Source organism: Lepidochelys olivacea (genome assembly GCF_965140295.1).
Source record: "Lepidochelys olivacea isolate rLepOli2 genome assembly, chromosome: 9".
In the NCBI taxonomy this organism is placed as follows: domain Eukaryota; kingdom Metazoa; phylum Chordata; order Testudines; family Cheloniidae; genus Lepidochelys; species Lepidochelys olivacea.
Window position 1 is genome coordinate 50,315,094 of NC_140419.1, and position 13,513 is coordinate 50,328,606.

Here is a 13,513-nt window from a genome sequence, read left to right on the forward strand (position 1 = left end):
TTGTGATCCCGAGTTACCTATGCAGTCCAGGATCCAGCCAACAGTCCCATCCCCTCCACATGCCAGGACACGAAAGTCTGGGGTGTCGTGGAAAAAATTCAACCTGGAAACCGACACAAGGAGGGAGAATCAGGTGATCACAGGGGATGGCTTATTGCTGGCAGGGGAGTGGGAGAGGGCGACAGAGGCAGGGAGAGGTAAGGACAGGGCCTGGGCTGTCTATCATCTCCATACCCAGGAGTCGGTCCCCCTCGGTCCAGGTTGTACACTTGTCTGGGGTTGAGCAGATAGTGGAATTTCCGAAGGACTCTGTGGAAATAGAGGGCAAGTGAGAGACGGAAACAGAAGGAAACTGTCCCTGAAAACAAAGGAGAGCCGTGGAAATGAGCTGTCTGGCCTGGAGGATGTGGACAGGGACCCACCCACAGGGGAAGGCTAGCATGGGGCAGATCTCATTGCGGAAACCCCTGCCAGAGCCTGGGACCAGGAGGGGCTGCTGTTGCTAGTCTCAATCTTTGCTCGTTATGTGGGGCTCCTAGATACACACAGAGAGAGGAAGAAAAGTCAGCAGCAATAGCTCAGTGCCTCAGGGAGCCGGACACTCCAAGCACTCCCCACTGTACAGTGACTTTCACCCAAACATCCCTTGGCTGGCAGGTGAAGGATGGCCCGGACTAGCTCCAGCTCACCCATATCACGAAAGGACTGGCATGGCTAGTAACAGGGTCCCCAGTCTGCCCCAGGGACACCTGTGCAGATCGCCTCTGCCCCAAGTAGCTCTTCTCATCGCTACCTGCCCCCAAGCTCCCCTACCTCCCCTAGGCCTGAGTGGGGAGGGAGCAAATGGTCAGCCAGTGCCTCCAGGGAGTAGAGAATGTACCTTTCTCCTTGTCTCCCTCCACTCTTGGGATTCACGAACACCAGCAGAGGGTGGGTCCCAGGCCTGGGGGTGATCTGAAATGCAAAGAGCAGAACACGGCCCTCCCGTGAGATGTGTATGAAAACCACCTATCCATGGGGAGGGTGAGGGGATGGGTGGAGCCTCGGATGAGCTCAAGTCATGAGGCCCAGCTGCAAAGGAAGCGACACAAGTCCATGCTCTCAGTAAGGGAGGAGAGAACCCCACACGGAAGAAGGCACCAGTGAGGGACACTGAGTGCAGGCTCCGCACCAGGGCTCCATGCCTAGTGGGGCACTGCCCAGCGGATGATGGGGGACATGACAGGGCAGAGACATATAGCTGCTCAGATCTGCCTGACGATATTTTCATCATTAACAATGTCCGCCATGATACAGGCCCCAGGCCCATTGCACCAGGTACTGTCCAAACACAGAACAAAGAGACAGTTCCTGCCTACAGTCTATATAAGATGAGTCTATATAACAGATGGATTCAAGAGACAGACGGGGAGCACAGGGAAACAGTGAGATGATACTAGCGCCATAAACTGACCGTTCACTGGCGTTTCTGAAGCTGCGCCTCAGAAACAACAAGCTATACAAGGGAGAAATAAAGGCCATTGTGGGGAAAGGATCGCAGGGTCATTGACACACCAGGACAGACTGTCCCAGAGTTCATTCCAATACCCGGAAGTCAATGGACACAAGCATCACTGGCCAGCAGGGGGAACGTGACCCCAGCCAGCCATCAGAGTGCATACATAGTCTAGCTCCCTGTCAGATCATCATCCCCCGCTGGCCTGGGCCTGAGACTTCAGCACCCTGCCCCTGGGTTTCTCGCTCCCAGCCCAGCATCTGAGCCTCCTGGAGACCGAGGCGGCTCAGAGCCACCTACCTGTAGGCCATGCCCGTCCAGCGTGGTGGTATTGAATTTGAAGGTCTGGGCGGTGTCGTCTGGACAGGTGCTGGCAGGGGAATCGCTGTCTGATTTCCTGGGGTGGGACTGCCTGTCCTTTTAGAAGGAAAAAGATGCACCGAGTCTAACAGATGAATGAAGAGTGGCACTAAGAAGGGGCGTTTGTTTGTCAGACTCCAGCTTCCAGGATCGGTCTGGCAGAAACAAGTCCCCATGGGGCCATGAGGGGCTGACGGCCCTGCAGTTTCCATGACAGTGGCCATAGCACTCTGACAGTCCAAACACTCTGACTGAGAGCAGAGTCACAGTCAATCAAAGGCACAGCCACACCCAGCACAGCTGCAGCCTGCAAGCATTGCCCCCCGATCATGCACTGAGCCTCACTCCAATAGTGCCATCCCCAGCAGAGCACACACCGACGGACGGCAGATGCCCCTGCATGGCACAGCCCGAGCCGTGGTCTGCTCGTTTCTTCCATAGGCCCAGTTACAGCCTGCTCTATGGTGGGGGAAGACATTTGTGTGTACCTGGGTGGTGGGTATAATAGGGCAGGGTAACCCTGCCCCTTCCCCTCCCTCCTGGGAGTGGGCTTCTGCGGAAAGTTTATGCTGATTTATTATGCACCATGCAGGTTCCCAGGCGGCTAAGGAGGTGGTATCTGCAACTCAGCTTCCCGGGTCCCTTGGACTCCCCAGGGAGATTATTGATGAACCAGGAAGCTGAGTGACAGATACCGCCTCCTCAGCCACCCCGGAATCTGCATGGCGCATATAAAAGCTCAGCGTTCTCCGCCTGCTGCTGCCTGGCTGCTTCTCTCCAACACTTCACCCCCACCTCCAGAGGTCCCCGCCGCCGCTTGCTGGTTCCTCCTTTCCTTCCTGTTTGGCCCCCTCCCCACTTGGCTCCCCCGCCGCCACATCCCTCCTGAGCGGGGGTGGGGGGAAGAGAGGAGGGATGCACACTTTGAGTAGCGGTGGCAGGGGCTGAACAGGGAGGAGTGGGGAAGGAGAGGAGAGACGCATGCAGCAAGTGGGGCTGAGCAGTGGAGGGGGCGAGGCCTGGGGTGGAGCAGAGGTGGGGCCTAGGATGCCGCGTGGGCGGGGCCGTGGAAGGAAGAGGTGGGAGACTGGGAGCTAGCCTCTCCGAGGGGAAGCTTCACCTGCCACCCATGTGTGTGTGGTTTTGCTGGGCGGTGTGCACTGCGAAGCTGAGCCGATCCTTTGAAAGCCACGGTGTAAGTGGACAGAAGGTTTCTTTGTGTTCAGTGAGGCCAGGGATGTTGTGGATGTGAGGAGCTGTGCGCTCTTTACCCATCCGGCGCATGGCAGGATAGCATTTTCATGATATTTGCAGTCACAGCCTTGCAAATTAAAGCAGCCAGGGGTGGTTAGAGTTAAGGTTGTGCCTTGTGGCTCCTTGAAGGGTGCCCTGCAGGCAGCAGTATCACGGACGTGGCATCGCGTCTGTTGCTAGAGAAGTGAGCATGCTGCAGGGCTGCAATGCTACTGGGCTGATGCAGGTCTATTGGTATCAGGCTGGGGTGACTGCTGCCTTGACTTGGGACTGCCTTGCTCCGTGGGGCTTGCAGGGTGGAGCCATGTACTCAAGCAGACGTGGCTTTGAGTTCCCACAGGTTTCTTGGCGGGGATATTGAAGAGGCTGTGTGCATGCCCATGCCCCTCACTGCCGTACGGGCTGGAAGAGCCAGACATACCAGAACCACTGGACAGATGTCAGAGGGCAGCAAGATGTGATCCTTGAGCTGCCCCCCGTCACACTCTGGCTTCACGTGGGAGGCACATTTGTTGTGAAGCTGGAGGAAGAGAGAGGAACGAGCATGAGCGTGTGACCGCCTCCCCTCCCCTGCCCTCCTCTCCAGGCAGCTGGCCTCTCAGCTCTGGCTCTCCAACCCTTTGAGCTGAGGACAGCATTACGCATGGAAGCCCCAAGCACCACAGACCAGCCCCGGGCACTGTAATATGGGCTGAAACAGGGGGAGCAGAGTTCAGCCGAGGGGTTTTCTATCCCCCATGACAATCGTTCTCTACATTAGCTCTCCTCACTTCCCTGCTTCCTGGAATCCCCTCGCCACATTCTGTCCCTGCTTGTTTCTTCCCCCTTCCCTTTGCCCTTGTTGCGTCCTCCCCTTGGCTGGGATCTTGAGGGAAGAGGGCTTAGGGCTGCTCTACTACACGTCACGGTTTTGAACCAATATTTTGTCCCACATGGAGATGGAAAGTCCCAACTGTGCCATTTTTCGGGGAAGGGATCCCCAGAACGTGCCATTGCAGGAGAACCAAGGCAGAGTCTTTCTGCTTGCTGGCTGCCTGCCTTGGCTCATGTCAGTTTCCCCACAGGCAGAGCATGAAACTAACAAGAGCCTCCCTGCCCTCATTGGGATTTCTGCCATGGAACACTTGGATTTTGCCGCAATGGGCATCGTGCTGACGGAAGGGTCGCGACCTGCTCCACCCCTAAGTGCCATGGTGCCGGGGAAAGTGACGTGTTGTGGGTTCCTGCAGAACAATGCCTGAGCTGTTAAATCCTCAACCCTGCGCTAGGAAGTGCCAGGGTAACTGTCCCTCCCCGGGCCGCCTCTCAGATCTCATCTCTAACCCAAAGGAAGAGATGGTTAAAGTGGACTGGGAAACCAACTGAGGCTTCTCCAGACCTGCCACAGCCTTTCCCTCCCACTGGCAGAGGCCATTGCCTGTATTTGTCATGCTGGCATATTGGGTTGTGCGACTTGTCAGACCCGGTGTGAGTGCCGCCAGGGCAGCAGAAGAGCTTGGGGAACTCAGTTCTCCTGGAGAGCTGGCACCATTCTCCTCCCCCTCGCACAGCCTGTGCATTGGGCCACCTGTTTTGGCTGCAGAGTGAGCCCGGTGCTGATGGCAGTTGCTCAGTCAGAGCCTGAAGAGACACCAAGCTTCCCCTGCAGCCCCTGCCTACAGATTGGACCCAGATACACTGGGGTCACAAGTAGGTAATTCATTTTTCACACCTAGCCAGCCGCTGGCTTCTCAGTGGAGACCCCCAGAACTCATGGTGACAGTAATTCATAGGAGGGCTTACAAGGAACGGGGCGGGCACAAGCTCATTTCACACAGGCCAGCAGCTCACCTTCTGCTTGCCAGGCGGTAATGGGCTTTTGAACACTCCTGACACAGGCTGATAACCTAGGAGCAAACGGTTTTGTGTATCCCACCCCCTGGGGCCATTCAGTCTCCATGACACCCCTGCACAGCGTCCCCTCCACGTACTCACTGTGATTTGGCACCATGCACAGTGTAGTCCGGTAATACCCTGGTAGCACTTGATGCTTTTGTGGCACCGGTCACACTTGACTGGGGAGTTCCCCTCGATCCAGGTGTGCTGCATGACCTGAAGGAACAGGTGAGAAATGAAAGAGATGGCACCATCTGGGCCAGCATTGAAACCCAGAGGCTAACAGGCAATGGGAATTGGGCACACAGGGAATCTGTTGAGTCAAAGGTCTCTCAGGAGACCCTGGATAAACAAGGGTCTGGATCATGGCGGGAGCTGCCACTGCTCCATTCCCTTGGACAGTGGCCTGCTTTGCTCACCAGACAATGGCAAAGAGGCCCAAGCACCAGCTGGTGCTGTCCTGTAGAAAAGAGCTGCTCTGCAAAGTTCTCTGACATCTCTCTTTGCCCTGTTCTGAGGGGGTTAACTGGTTGGAGGCTGCCCCTCAATGGCCAGCCAGCCACAGGGAAGGCCACCAGCCTCATCCTCTGCTGCTCCCCCCGCCTCGGGAGAGCTTTGGGAAGCCTGGCACAAAGAGCAAACCATGGGAACCTAAGTGATCTGCAGGTTAATGGGCAGGGGTGGTTATGTGGCGTTACGCTCCAATAACGATGGTGTGTGGGGAGGGGAGAACTGGCCCCACCCTCACCATCCCCAGTATCCATTCTGGTGGAGCTTTGGACCACTCCCAGCTGGATCTCAGGTGAGTTCATTGGCCAATAGTCTGCTAACCCCCTGGCTAAGGTAGAGCGGGGCTTCTAAAGCTTCACTCATCTCCCCTGTTGAGCCGCAGGTACACAGTTGAGCTACCAGCCACTCTCACAGGGAATTCAGCACATCCTGCATAGGCGTTAGCAGAGCTAGAAGGGAAACCAGTAAGCTGTCGTCTACACATGTGCTACTCACATTGGTGTTCCTCTTGGATTTCACGTATGTGCTGATGCACGAGGCAATCTCTTTGGACACACACCGTTCATGGACGGTATATTTACAAACTGCAGCAGAGAGGGGAAAAGAAGTCAGCTGTGACCCCTCGGCACATGCACACTGCAGGCACTTCGGAGCAGCCCGAGGACACAGACAAGAGCCAGAGCTCCCACGCATCCGGGTGACACGCTGCATTGGCCAGAGTCAGAGCAGGGAGGGACGTAGTCCACCACCTAGCCTGCCATGTGAAGGGGTGGGCTGCCTGCTAGCTTACGAAACAGAATGGGCCAGAGCCTGCAGGTTTCCAGCAGCACATGCGGGGAAAGGCTGAGCACCTTCAAACTCCACTGAGCTCCAAGGGGAGCTAGGCACTCACTACCTCCCAGGCATTGCTCCGCAGTTGCAGGCTCAAGCCTGTACCATTGAATTAACAGGAGAGCCGGCAGCCTGGAGGAAGATGCTGCAGGGAGAGGAGAGCAGCGTCCCCTGCTGGCAGAGGTGAGTGATGGGCACCATATAACTGTCTAGGGAGCTGGGGTATCGAGCCTGACCAGGAGCACTTTGGAGGACCCAGTGGAACTCTTCAGCTGCGAGGAGAACAGGACCCCAGTGTACCAGCTGCTGAGGTGCTCGGTGGTTGTCTAGTCCCTGGACCTTGGGAAGAGGGGTGCCTTACTGGGAAGGAGGGATTGTTTGTCTGGCTGAATGTTAATGTTGACACTCCATTCTCAGCTCTCCCTGGTTGGCCAGGGCACTCCCAGCAGGGGAGAAGGACCTGAACCAGGGGAAGGTTTTACATTCCTTGGGCAAAGCCAGGTGAGTTAGGGATTGAGGTTCAGACTAATCTCTGAATTTCCCAGCCTTTGGAGACTCCTGTCAAACATGTCAAGTTACCCAGATACAGCTTCTGTTGTTAAGGATAGGAAATCAAGAAAGGGCCAGAGCCCCGTTATCCAGAGCTGGGGTTCTGGCTGCGGCCCTGTTATCCGGAGCCGGGGTTCCGTCTGCAGCCCCATTATCCGGGGCTGGGCTTATAGACTCATAGACCTTAAAGGCCAATAGAGATTTTGTTGGCCTCGTGCACATCGCAGGCCACAGAACCTCACCCTCCCACTCCTGAAATAGGCTTGCTTTCCTCAGATGCTTGTGGCACCCAAACCATCCTGAAAGAAATGGACAAGGGCTGTGCTGCAAAGCCAGAGCAGGGGTTGAATGCTGGTCAGTGTGCTGCAGTGCGACAGGCCATGCATGGGGCACAGCGGGCTAGGACAGCAGGACTCACAGGAGCAGCACAAGCCCTGTTTCCGGACCCCCAACAGCATGGTGCGGCAGAAGTTGCAGTAGGCAGGTTTCTTGAAGTGCTTCAGTCTCCAGGCATGCTGCCCGTCGTCCTTCACGTTCTGCAGTCAAAGCACAGCGGGAGTTAGGGAGAGGCACTGTCATAAACATACAGCTAAGGGTAGCATAAAATCCCTCCTTTACCTGTAAGGGGTTGTCATAAATATAAAGGGAAGGGTAAACCCCTTTAAAATCCCTCCTGGCCAGAGAAAAAATATCCTCTCACCTGTAAAGGGTTAAGAAGCTAAAGGTAACCTCACTGGCACCTGACCAAAATGACCAATGAGGAGACAAGATACTTTCAAAAGCTGGGAGGAGGGAGAGAAACAAAGGGTCTGTATGTCTGTCTATATGCTGGTTTTCTGCTGGGGATAGACCAGGAATGGAGTCTTAGAACTTTTAGTAAGTAATCTAGCTAGGTATGTGTTAGATTATGATTTCTTTAAATGGCTGAGAAAAGAATTGTGCTGAATAGAATAACTATTTCTGTCTGTTTCAGAGTAACAGCCGTGTTAGTCTGTATTCGCTGTGAGCTATAACTCACGAAAGCTCATGCTCAAATAAATTGGTTAGTCTCTAAGGTGCCACAAGTACTCCTTTTCTTATTTCTGTCTGTGTATCTTTTTTGTAACTTAAGGTTTTGCCTAGAGGGGTTCTCTGTGTTTTGAATCTAATTACCCTGTAAGGTATCTACCATCCTGATTTTACAGGGGGGATTTCTTTATTTCTATTTATTAAAAGTCTTCTAGTAAGAAAACTGAATGCTTTTTCATTGTTCTCAGATCCAAGGGTTTGGGTCTGTGGTCACCTATGCAAATTGGTGAGGCTTTTTATCCAACATTTCCCTGGAAAGGGGGGATGCAAGTGTTGGGAGGATTGTCCATTGTTCTTAAGATCCAAGGGTCGGGGTCTGTAGTCACCTAGGCAAATTGGTGAGGCTTTTTACCAAACCTTGTCCAGAAAGTGGGGTGCAAGGTTTTGGGAAGTATTTTGAGAGGAAAGACGTGTCCAAACAGCTCTTCCCCAGTAACCAGTATTTGTTTGGTGGTGGTAGCAGCCAATCCAAGGACAAAGGGTGGAATATTTTGTACCTTGGGGAAGTTTTGACCTAAGCTGGTAAAGAGAAGCTTAGGAGATTTTTCATGCAGGTCCCCACATCTGTACGCTAGCGTTCAGAGTGGGGAAGGAACCTTGACAGGGGTTAAGAAGCTCAAATAACCTAGTTGGCACCTGACCAAAAGGACCAATAAGGAAAGAAGATATTTTCAAATGGGGGGGGGGTTGTTTGTGCTCTCTTTGGTTGTTCCCTCTGGTTAGAGAGAGAGAGACCAAGCAGGTAACCCAGCTCCTACTGAAATGATACATCTAAAATTACAGAAATTGTAAGTAGTAGCTTTTGTTTTAGCTTGTGAATTTTCCCTGTGCTAAGAGGGAGATTTATTCCTGTTTTTGTAACTTTGAAGTTGAGCCTAGAGGGGAATCCTCTGTGTTTTAAATCTTTTTATTACCCATAAAATCACCTTCCATCCTGATTTTACAGAGGTGCTTCTTTTACTTTTCTCTTTATAATAAAATTCTTCTTTTAAGAATCTGATTGGTTTTTAGTGTCCTAAAAACTAAAGGGTCTGGTCTGTACTTTTATTAAAGGCAATTGGTTGGTATATTATTCTCAAGCCTCCCCAGGAAACGGGGTGAAGGGGCTTGGGGGAATATTTTGGGGAAATAAGAACTCCAAGTGACCCTTTTCCTGAATCTTTGTCTAATTCACTTGGTGGTGGCAGCAATACCATCCAAGGACAAGGAAAGGATTTGTGCCTTGGGGAAGGTTTTAACCTAAGCTAGAAGAAATAAGCTTAGGGGTCTTTCATGCGGGTCCCCACATCTGTACCCCAGAGTTCAGAGTGGGGAGGAAACCCTGACAGGCACAATGGGGGTCTGGGGGGGCACATGGGGCAGCAATTCGCTCACACCAGGGACTGTTCAAGGTCCATTCTGGAGAAGACAGCTGATCCGCTTGTGCTTTTCCACTGTGTGTTTAAGGACAATAGCAAATCATTTGGGTAGTTTTACCCATTTCTCTCCATTGCTCATAAAAACTCTCAAGAGTCAAACACTGACAAACAAAGTCCCTCTCCCCCGACTTCTTCCCATTAGCAAACTGGGAGGGTGTCTCTAGTGGGGTCCTGCAGGGGTCAGTCCTGTATCCGGTACTAGTCCATATTTTCATTAATGATTTAGATAATGGAGTGGAGAGTACGTTTATACAATTTGCGGAGCTGGGAGAAGCTGCCAGCACTTTAGGGGACAAGACTAGAATTCAAAATGACCTTGCCAAATTTGAGAATTGGTCTGAATTCACCAAGATGAAATTCAATAAAGACGAGTGCAAAGTACTTCACTTAGGAAGGAAAAATCAAATGCACAGCTGCAAACTAGGGAATAACTGGGTAGGTGGCAGTACTGCTGAAGAGGATCTGGGGGTGATAGTGGATCACAAATTGAGTATGAGTCAACAATGGGATGCAGTTGCAGGAAAAGTGAATATAATTCTGGGTTGTATTAACAGGAGTGTCGTATGGAAGCCACGGGAGGTAATTGTCCCACTCTACTCGGCACTGGGGAGGCCTCAGCTGGATACAGTGTCCAATTCTGGGTGTTTCTCACTAGGAAAGATGAGGACAAACTGGAGAGAGTCACGAGGAGAGCAACAAAATGATAAAAGGTTTAGAAAACCTGACCAATGAGGAAAGGCAAAAAAACTGGGCAAGTTTAGTCTTGAGAAGAGAAGACAGAGGGGGGACCTGATAACAGTCTTCAAATATGTTAAAGGCCATAATAAAGAAAATGTGATCAACTGTTCTCCATTTTCTCTGAAAGGAGGACAAGAAGCAATGAGGTTAATCCGCAGCAAGGGAGATTTAGTTTAGAGATTAGGAAAAACTTTCTAATTATAAATGTAGTTAACTCTGGAACAGTCTTTCAGCGGAGGTAGTGGAATTGCCTGTTTGCTGGGGAACTCAGAAATCCCTGCAGATAAGGTTGTCCCTTCGGATATGTCTACACTGGAGCTGGAGGTATCATTTCCAGCTCGAGTAGACATACCCACTCTGGCTCTGACCAAGATAGCATGCTAAAAATAGAAATATCACTACAGTGACGTCAAGGGTGGGATGGGACAACCACCCAAGTATGTGCCTCGGGTTTCAGACAGGATTATGCTTGGGGTGACTAACCCATCCAGCTGCTCATGTTGCTGACGCTACACTTCTATTTTTAGCATGCTAGCTCAGTGAGCTGGAAATCATACCTCCTGTGTAGACATACCCATAGTGTGCTAGGCAAAGAGATGTACAGGTTAAGCTATTATATAGAATATGCTTCACATCTAGCTTTCTGGTCTGCTAGATCCTCCTGAACAGGTGGAAATACGGCAGCTTGGTACCTACATACATGGCCACATTCCTTATTAAAGATGGCTTGGGGGAAGAACACACTATAAACAAATACAAAACCATCTGGCACTATTCAACCTTCTTCCAATATTAGGCAGATAAGAACACTCTGAATCAACAGCCCCATGATGCTGGCTGTCATCTCTTATTTTCTGGAACTGTAAAGGCCATCATTTCTGTACTGAAGAATGCTAGCTCGCTTCTGTATAAACATTGGGGGCTCCAGTCATCCAGCAATCTAGAGAAGAATTTCCCAGATAGTCTCTCTCTCTCTCTCTCTCTCTCTCTCCATCTCACACACACTTGAGTTTAACAAATAATTCATTTCACTCATTTTGCCTCTTTCTGTTTACCAGCTGCCCACAAGTAGCTTATGATTGATTCCAATGTATTTGCTATGCAAAGTCATTTGCTGAACAATTAAAGCAAATCATTCCTGCTCAGTCTGTGCCCAGTTTGTTCAACCTTCAAGCTGTGCTGACTCTAGAGAGATTACACACGATATGTTTGTGTTCCCTGATTGGATGAGCACAGCTCTTAGGCTCAGGTTTAAGGCACAAGTACTTTCCAATAGTCTTAAAATTCACTGTTTCCTTCAACATTCCTGCCAGTCAGTTTGTTCGCTAGCTTATCTGGGGAGGTCCAACACAAGAAGGGGCATAAACACAGCTGCAGTGAATGTGTTTCACATTTCAAATGTCTATGGACAGCAAATTTTACTGGGATGAATTCAGGCCTAATATACACCTTAACTATAAAGAACTTCATCAGAATGAATAAGTAACCTCTGAAAGTCAGGAAATACCTTAACTCTGTCCCTTGTACTTCATCACAGTAAATCAGTTCCATCGCAGGCATGGGGCTATCATCAAGTATTTTACCTGCTCTTCATATTTTTGAAATGATTAATAATTAAAAAAAACTATTTCACACACCAAACAACCAGCCTGGTGTGGTTGTGATCCCAAATCGCTGAGACAAGAGAGAGACTAAAATCTTAGGTGGAAACCAGAGGTGCTGGAATGGGGGTGGGGGGCAGGGGGTCACGGCCGTAAGGGTGAACAACGGGAGGAGGGGGAGGGATCTTGGAGGGGAGAGGTGGCATGGGGCAGGGTCTCGGGGGAAGGGGCAGTGCTAGGGCAGGGCCTCAGGAGGAAGGGGTGGTGTGGGGCGGGGCCTCAGGGAAGGGGCAGTGTGAGGCGGTTTCGGGTGCCGATGGGCCCCCCCACTGTTAGGAAGCTTCTGCTGCCCCTGGTGGGAACACCTTTTAACAGTCAGCCGAAAGCACTTCCAAGCTCTAAATCTCTGTCCTCAGGTGTCTCTCCTTAGAGCTGCTGATGCCACTGGTATTTGGAGCAGCATGGCCCACCCTGCACTGGGTGCTATCAGACTAGACCACAGAACACAGAGAAGCCTCAGATCCTGAACTCAGGCCTTGGCAAGGAGGTGAAAAGAGACTGTCTGGAAAAGTTTCGGGCCATATTCGTCCCTGCTGTAACTCTGGCCCTTTAAAATGTATCCGAGCTGCCGTTTTGCCCCATGCCCACGTGCTGCCTGTGAATTGGGACTTTAAAAAGATTTTGTATTTGCTGATTTTCAAGACCCCTCTTCCGGGCTAGCTCTGCAGCTAAGGCAAGGCAGCATGGAGCTGGGCTGAGTGACGCCAGCTGAGGAGCTGGCCTGCAGTGCCCCCTCCCCCCCGCCATTCCAGCCTGTCCCTCCCGCACTCTGAAGACATTTGAAAGGACAGTTTGGTCTTTAAGGAAGGCCCCGTTCACTTTCTATCTAGTCACCGAGCAGCCTGATTCCTGTCAAGGGGCTCGCTCTGTGCAGTGCATGCACTCCCCACAGCATGGCTGGAAGGAGGGTGAGAAGACATGGTTGGGAGCGTTCAGTTTGTGAGGCTCTGGTGCCCTCCTGTGGCCCTAAATTGCCCTCTGAATGTTCCACCAGCTGTCCCCAGCATCTAATCTTTCTGCCTAGCACTTCTGTGACCATTCATTATCTAACCCCCGTCAACATTGCCATTACAAATCACAGGCAGTAATCGGACCAGCCTGCCCCAGTCAGAAAGCAGGGTGGTTTTCCCGCCGCTCCCGGGCGACACCCGAGCATGAAGGTGTCTGTATCAAGGGGGATCGGTCGAACGCTGCACATGCAGAGCAGAGGGGGTAGGTGCAGAATAATAGCCCCGGGGTGATATGCAAGTGGAGATCTTCCCGGGCCCTTGCTGGGACACTGGCCCAGTGCAGTCATCTTAGAGGTGAACTCACACCTGGGATGCTGCCACAAAGTACATGCCAAATGAGTCCCTGTGTTCATTTCCTATTCTCTGGGCAGAGTTGTTGCGGGAAGGAAGTGTTCCCCTGCCCCTCTGCCATGCCCCAGTTCCTCCAGCCAAGTGCCTGGCAATTGAGTTACACCTGAACCCTGGGTTGTACATCTCTGGAGACAAGCCCTGTAGGGCCTGTCCCATCTAGGCCCAGCCCTGGGTACTCACCGTCTCCATCCCCAGCAAGACTAGCAAGGGGATGGTGGTCATGCCGCCCCGGATCCACTCTTCCAGCGTCACGGTGCCATCATGATCATAGTCTATTTCCTCCATCATCTCCTTCAAAATCTAGAGGAAACAAGAGTCCATGGGAGTCACCATGTTCCTGAAGGTAGTGATCCCACTCATCGCACGCACCTTGCACAATAGCTAGTGATCCCG

The 13,513-nt window shown here is 51.8% G+C and overlaps 1 protein-coding gene across 1 annotated transcript in view; it reads right to left on the reverse strand.

Annotated features, from left to right (window-relative positions):
• The window catches only part of DGKG (diacylglycerol kinase gamma), a 131,372-nt gene that overhangs the window by 64,949 nt on the left and 52,910 nt on the right, over positions 1-13,513 (reverse strand). Inside the window, exons 10-18 of the mRNA XM_084639796.1 lie at positions 13,301-13,420; positions 7,293-7,410; positions 5,990-6,078; positions 5,084-5,200; positions 3,531-3,629; positions 1,796-1,912; positions 881-954; positions 235-309; positions 18-103 (exon numbers count right to left, since the gene is read on the reverse strand). Coding sequence (XP_084495922.1) covers positions 18-103; positions 235-309; positions 881-954; positions 1,796-1,912; positions 3,531-3,629; positions 5,084-5,200; positions 5,990-6,078; positions 7,293-7,410; positions 13,301-13,420 — 895 coding nt within the window. The remainder of the gene's footprint in view (positions 1-17; positions 104-234; positions 310-880; positions 955-1,795; positions 1,913-3,530; positions 3,630-5,083; positions 5,201-5,989; positions 6,079-7,292; positions 7,411-13,300; positions 13,421-13,513) is intronic.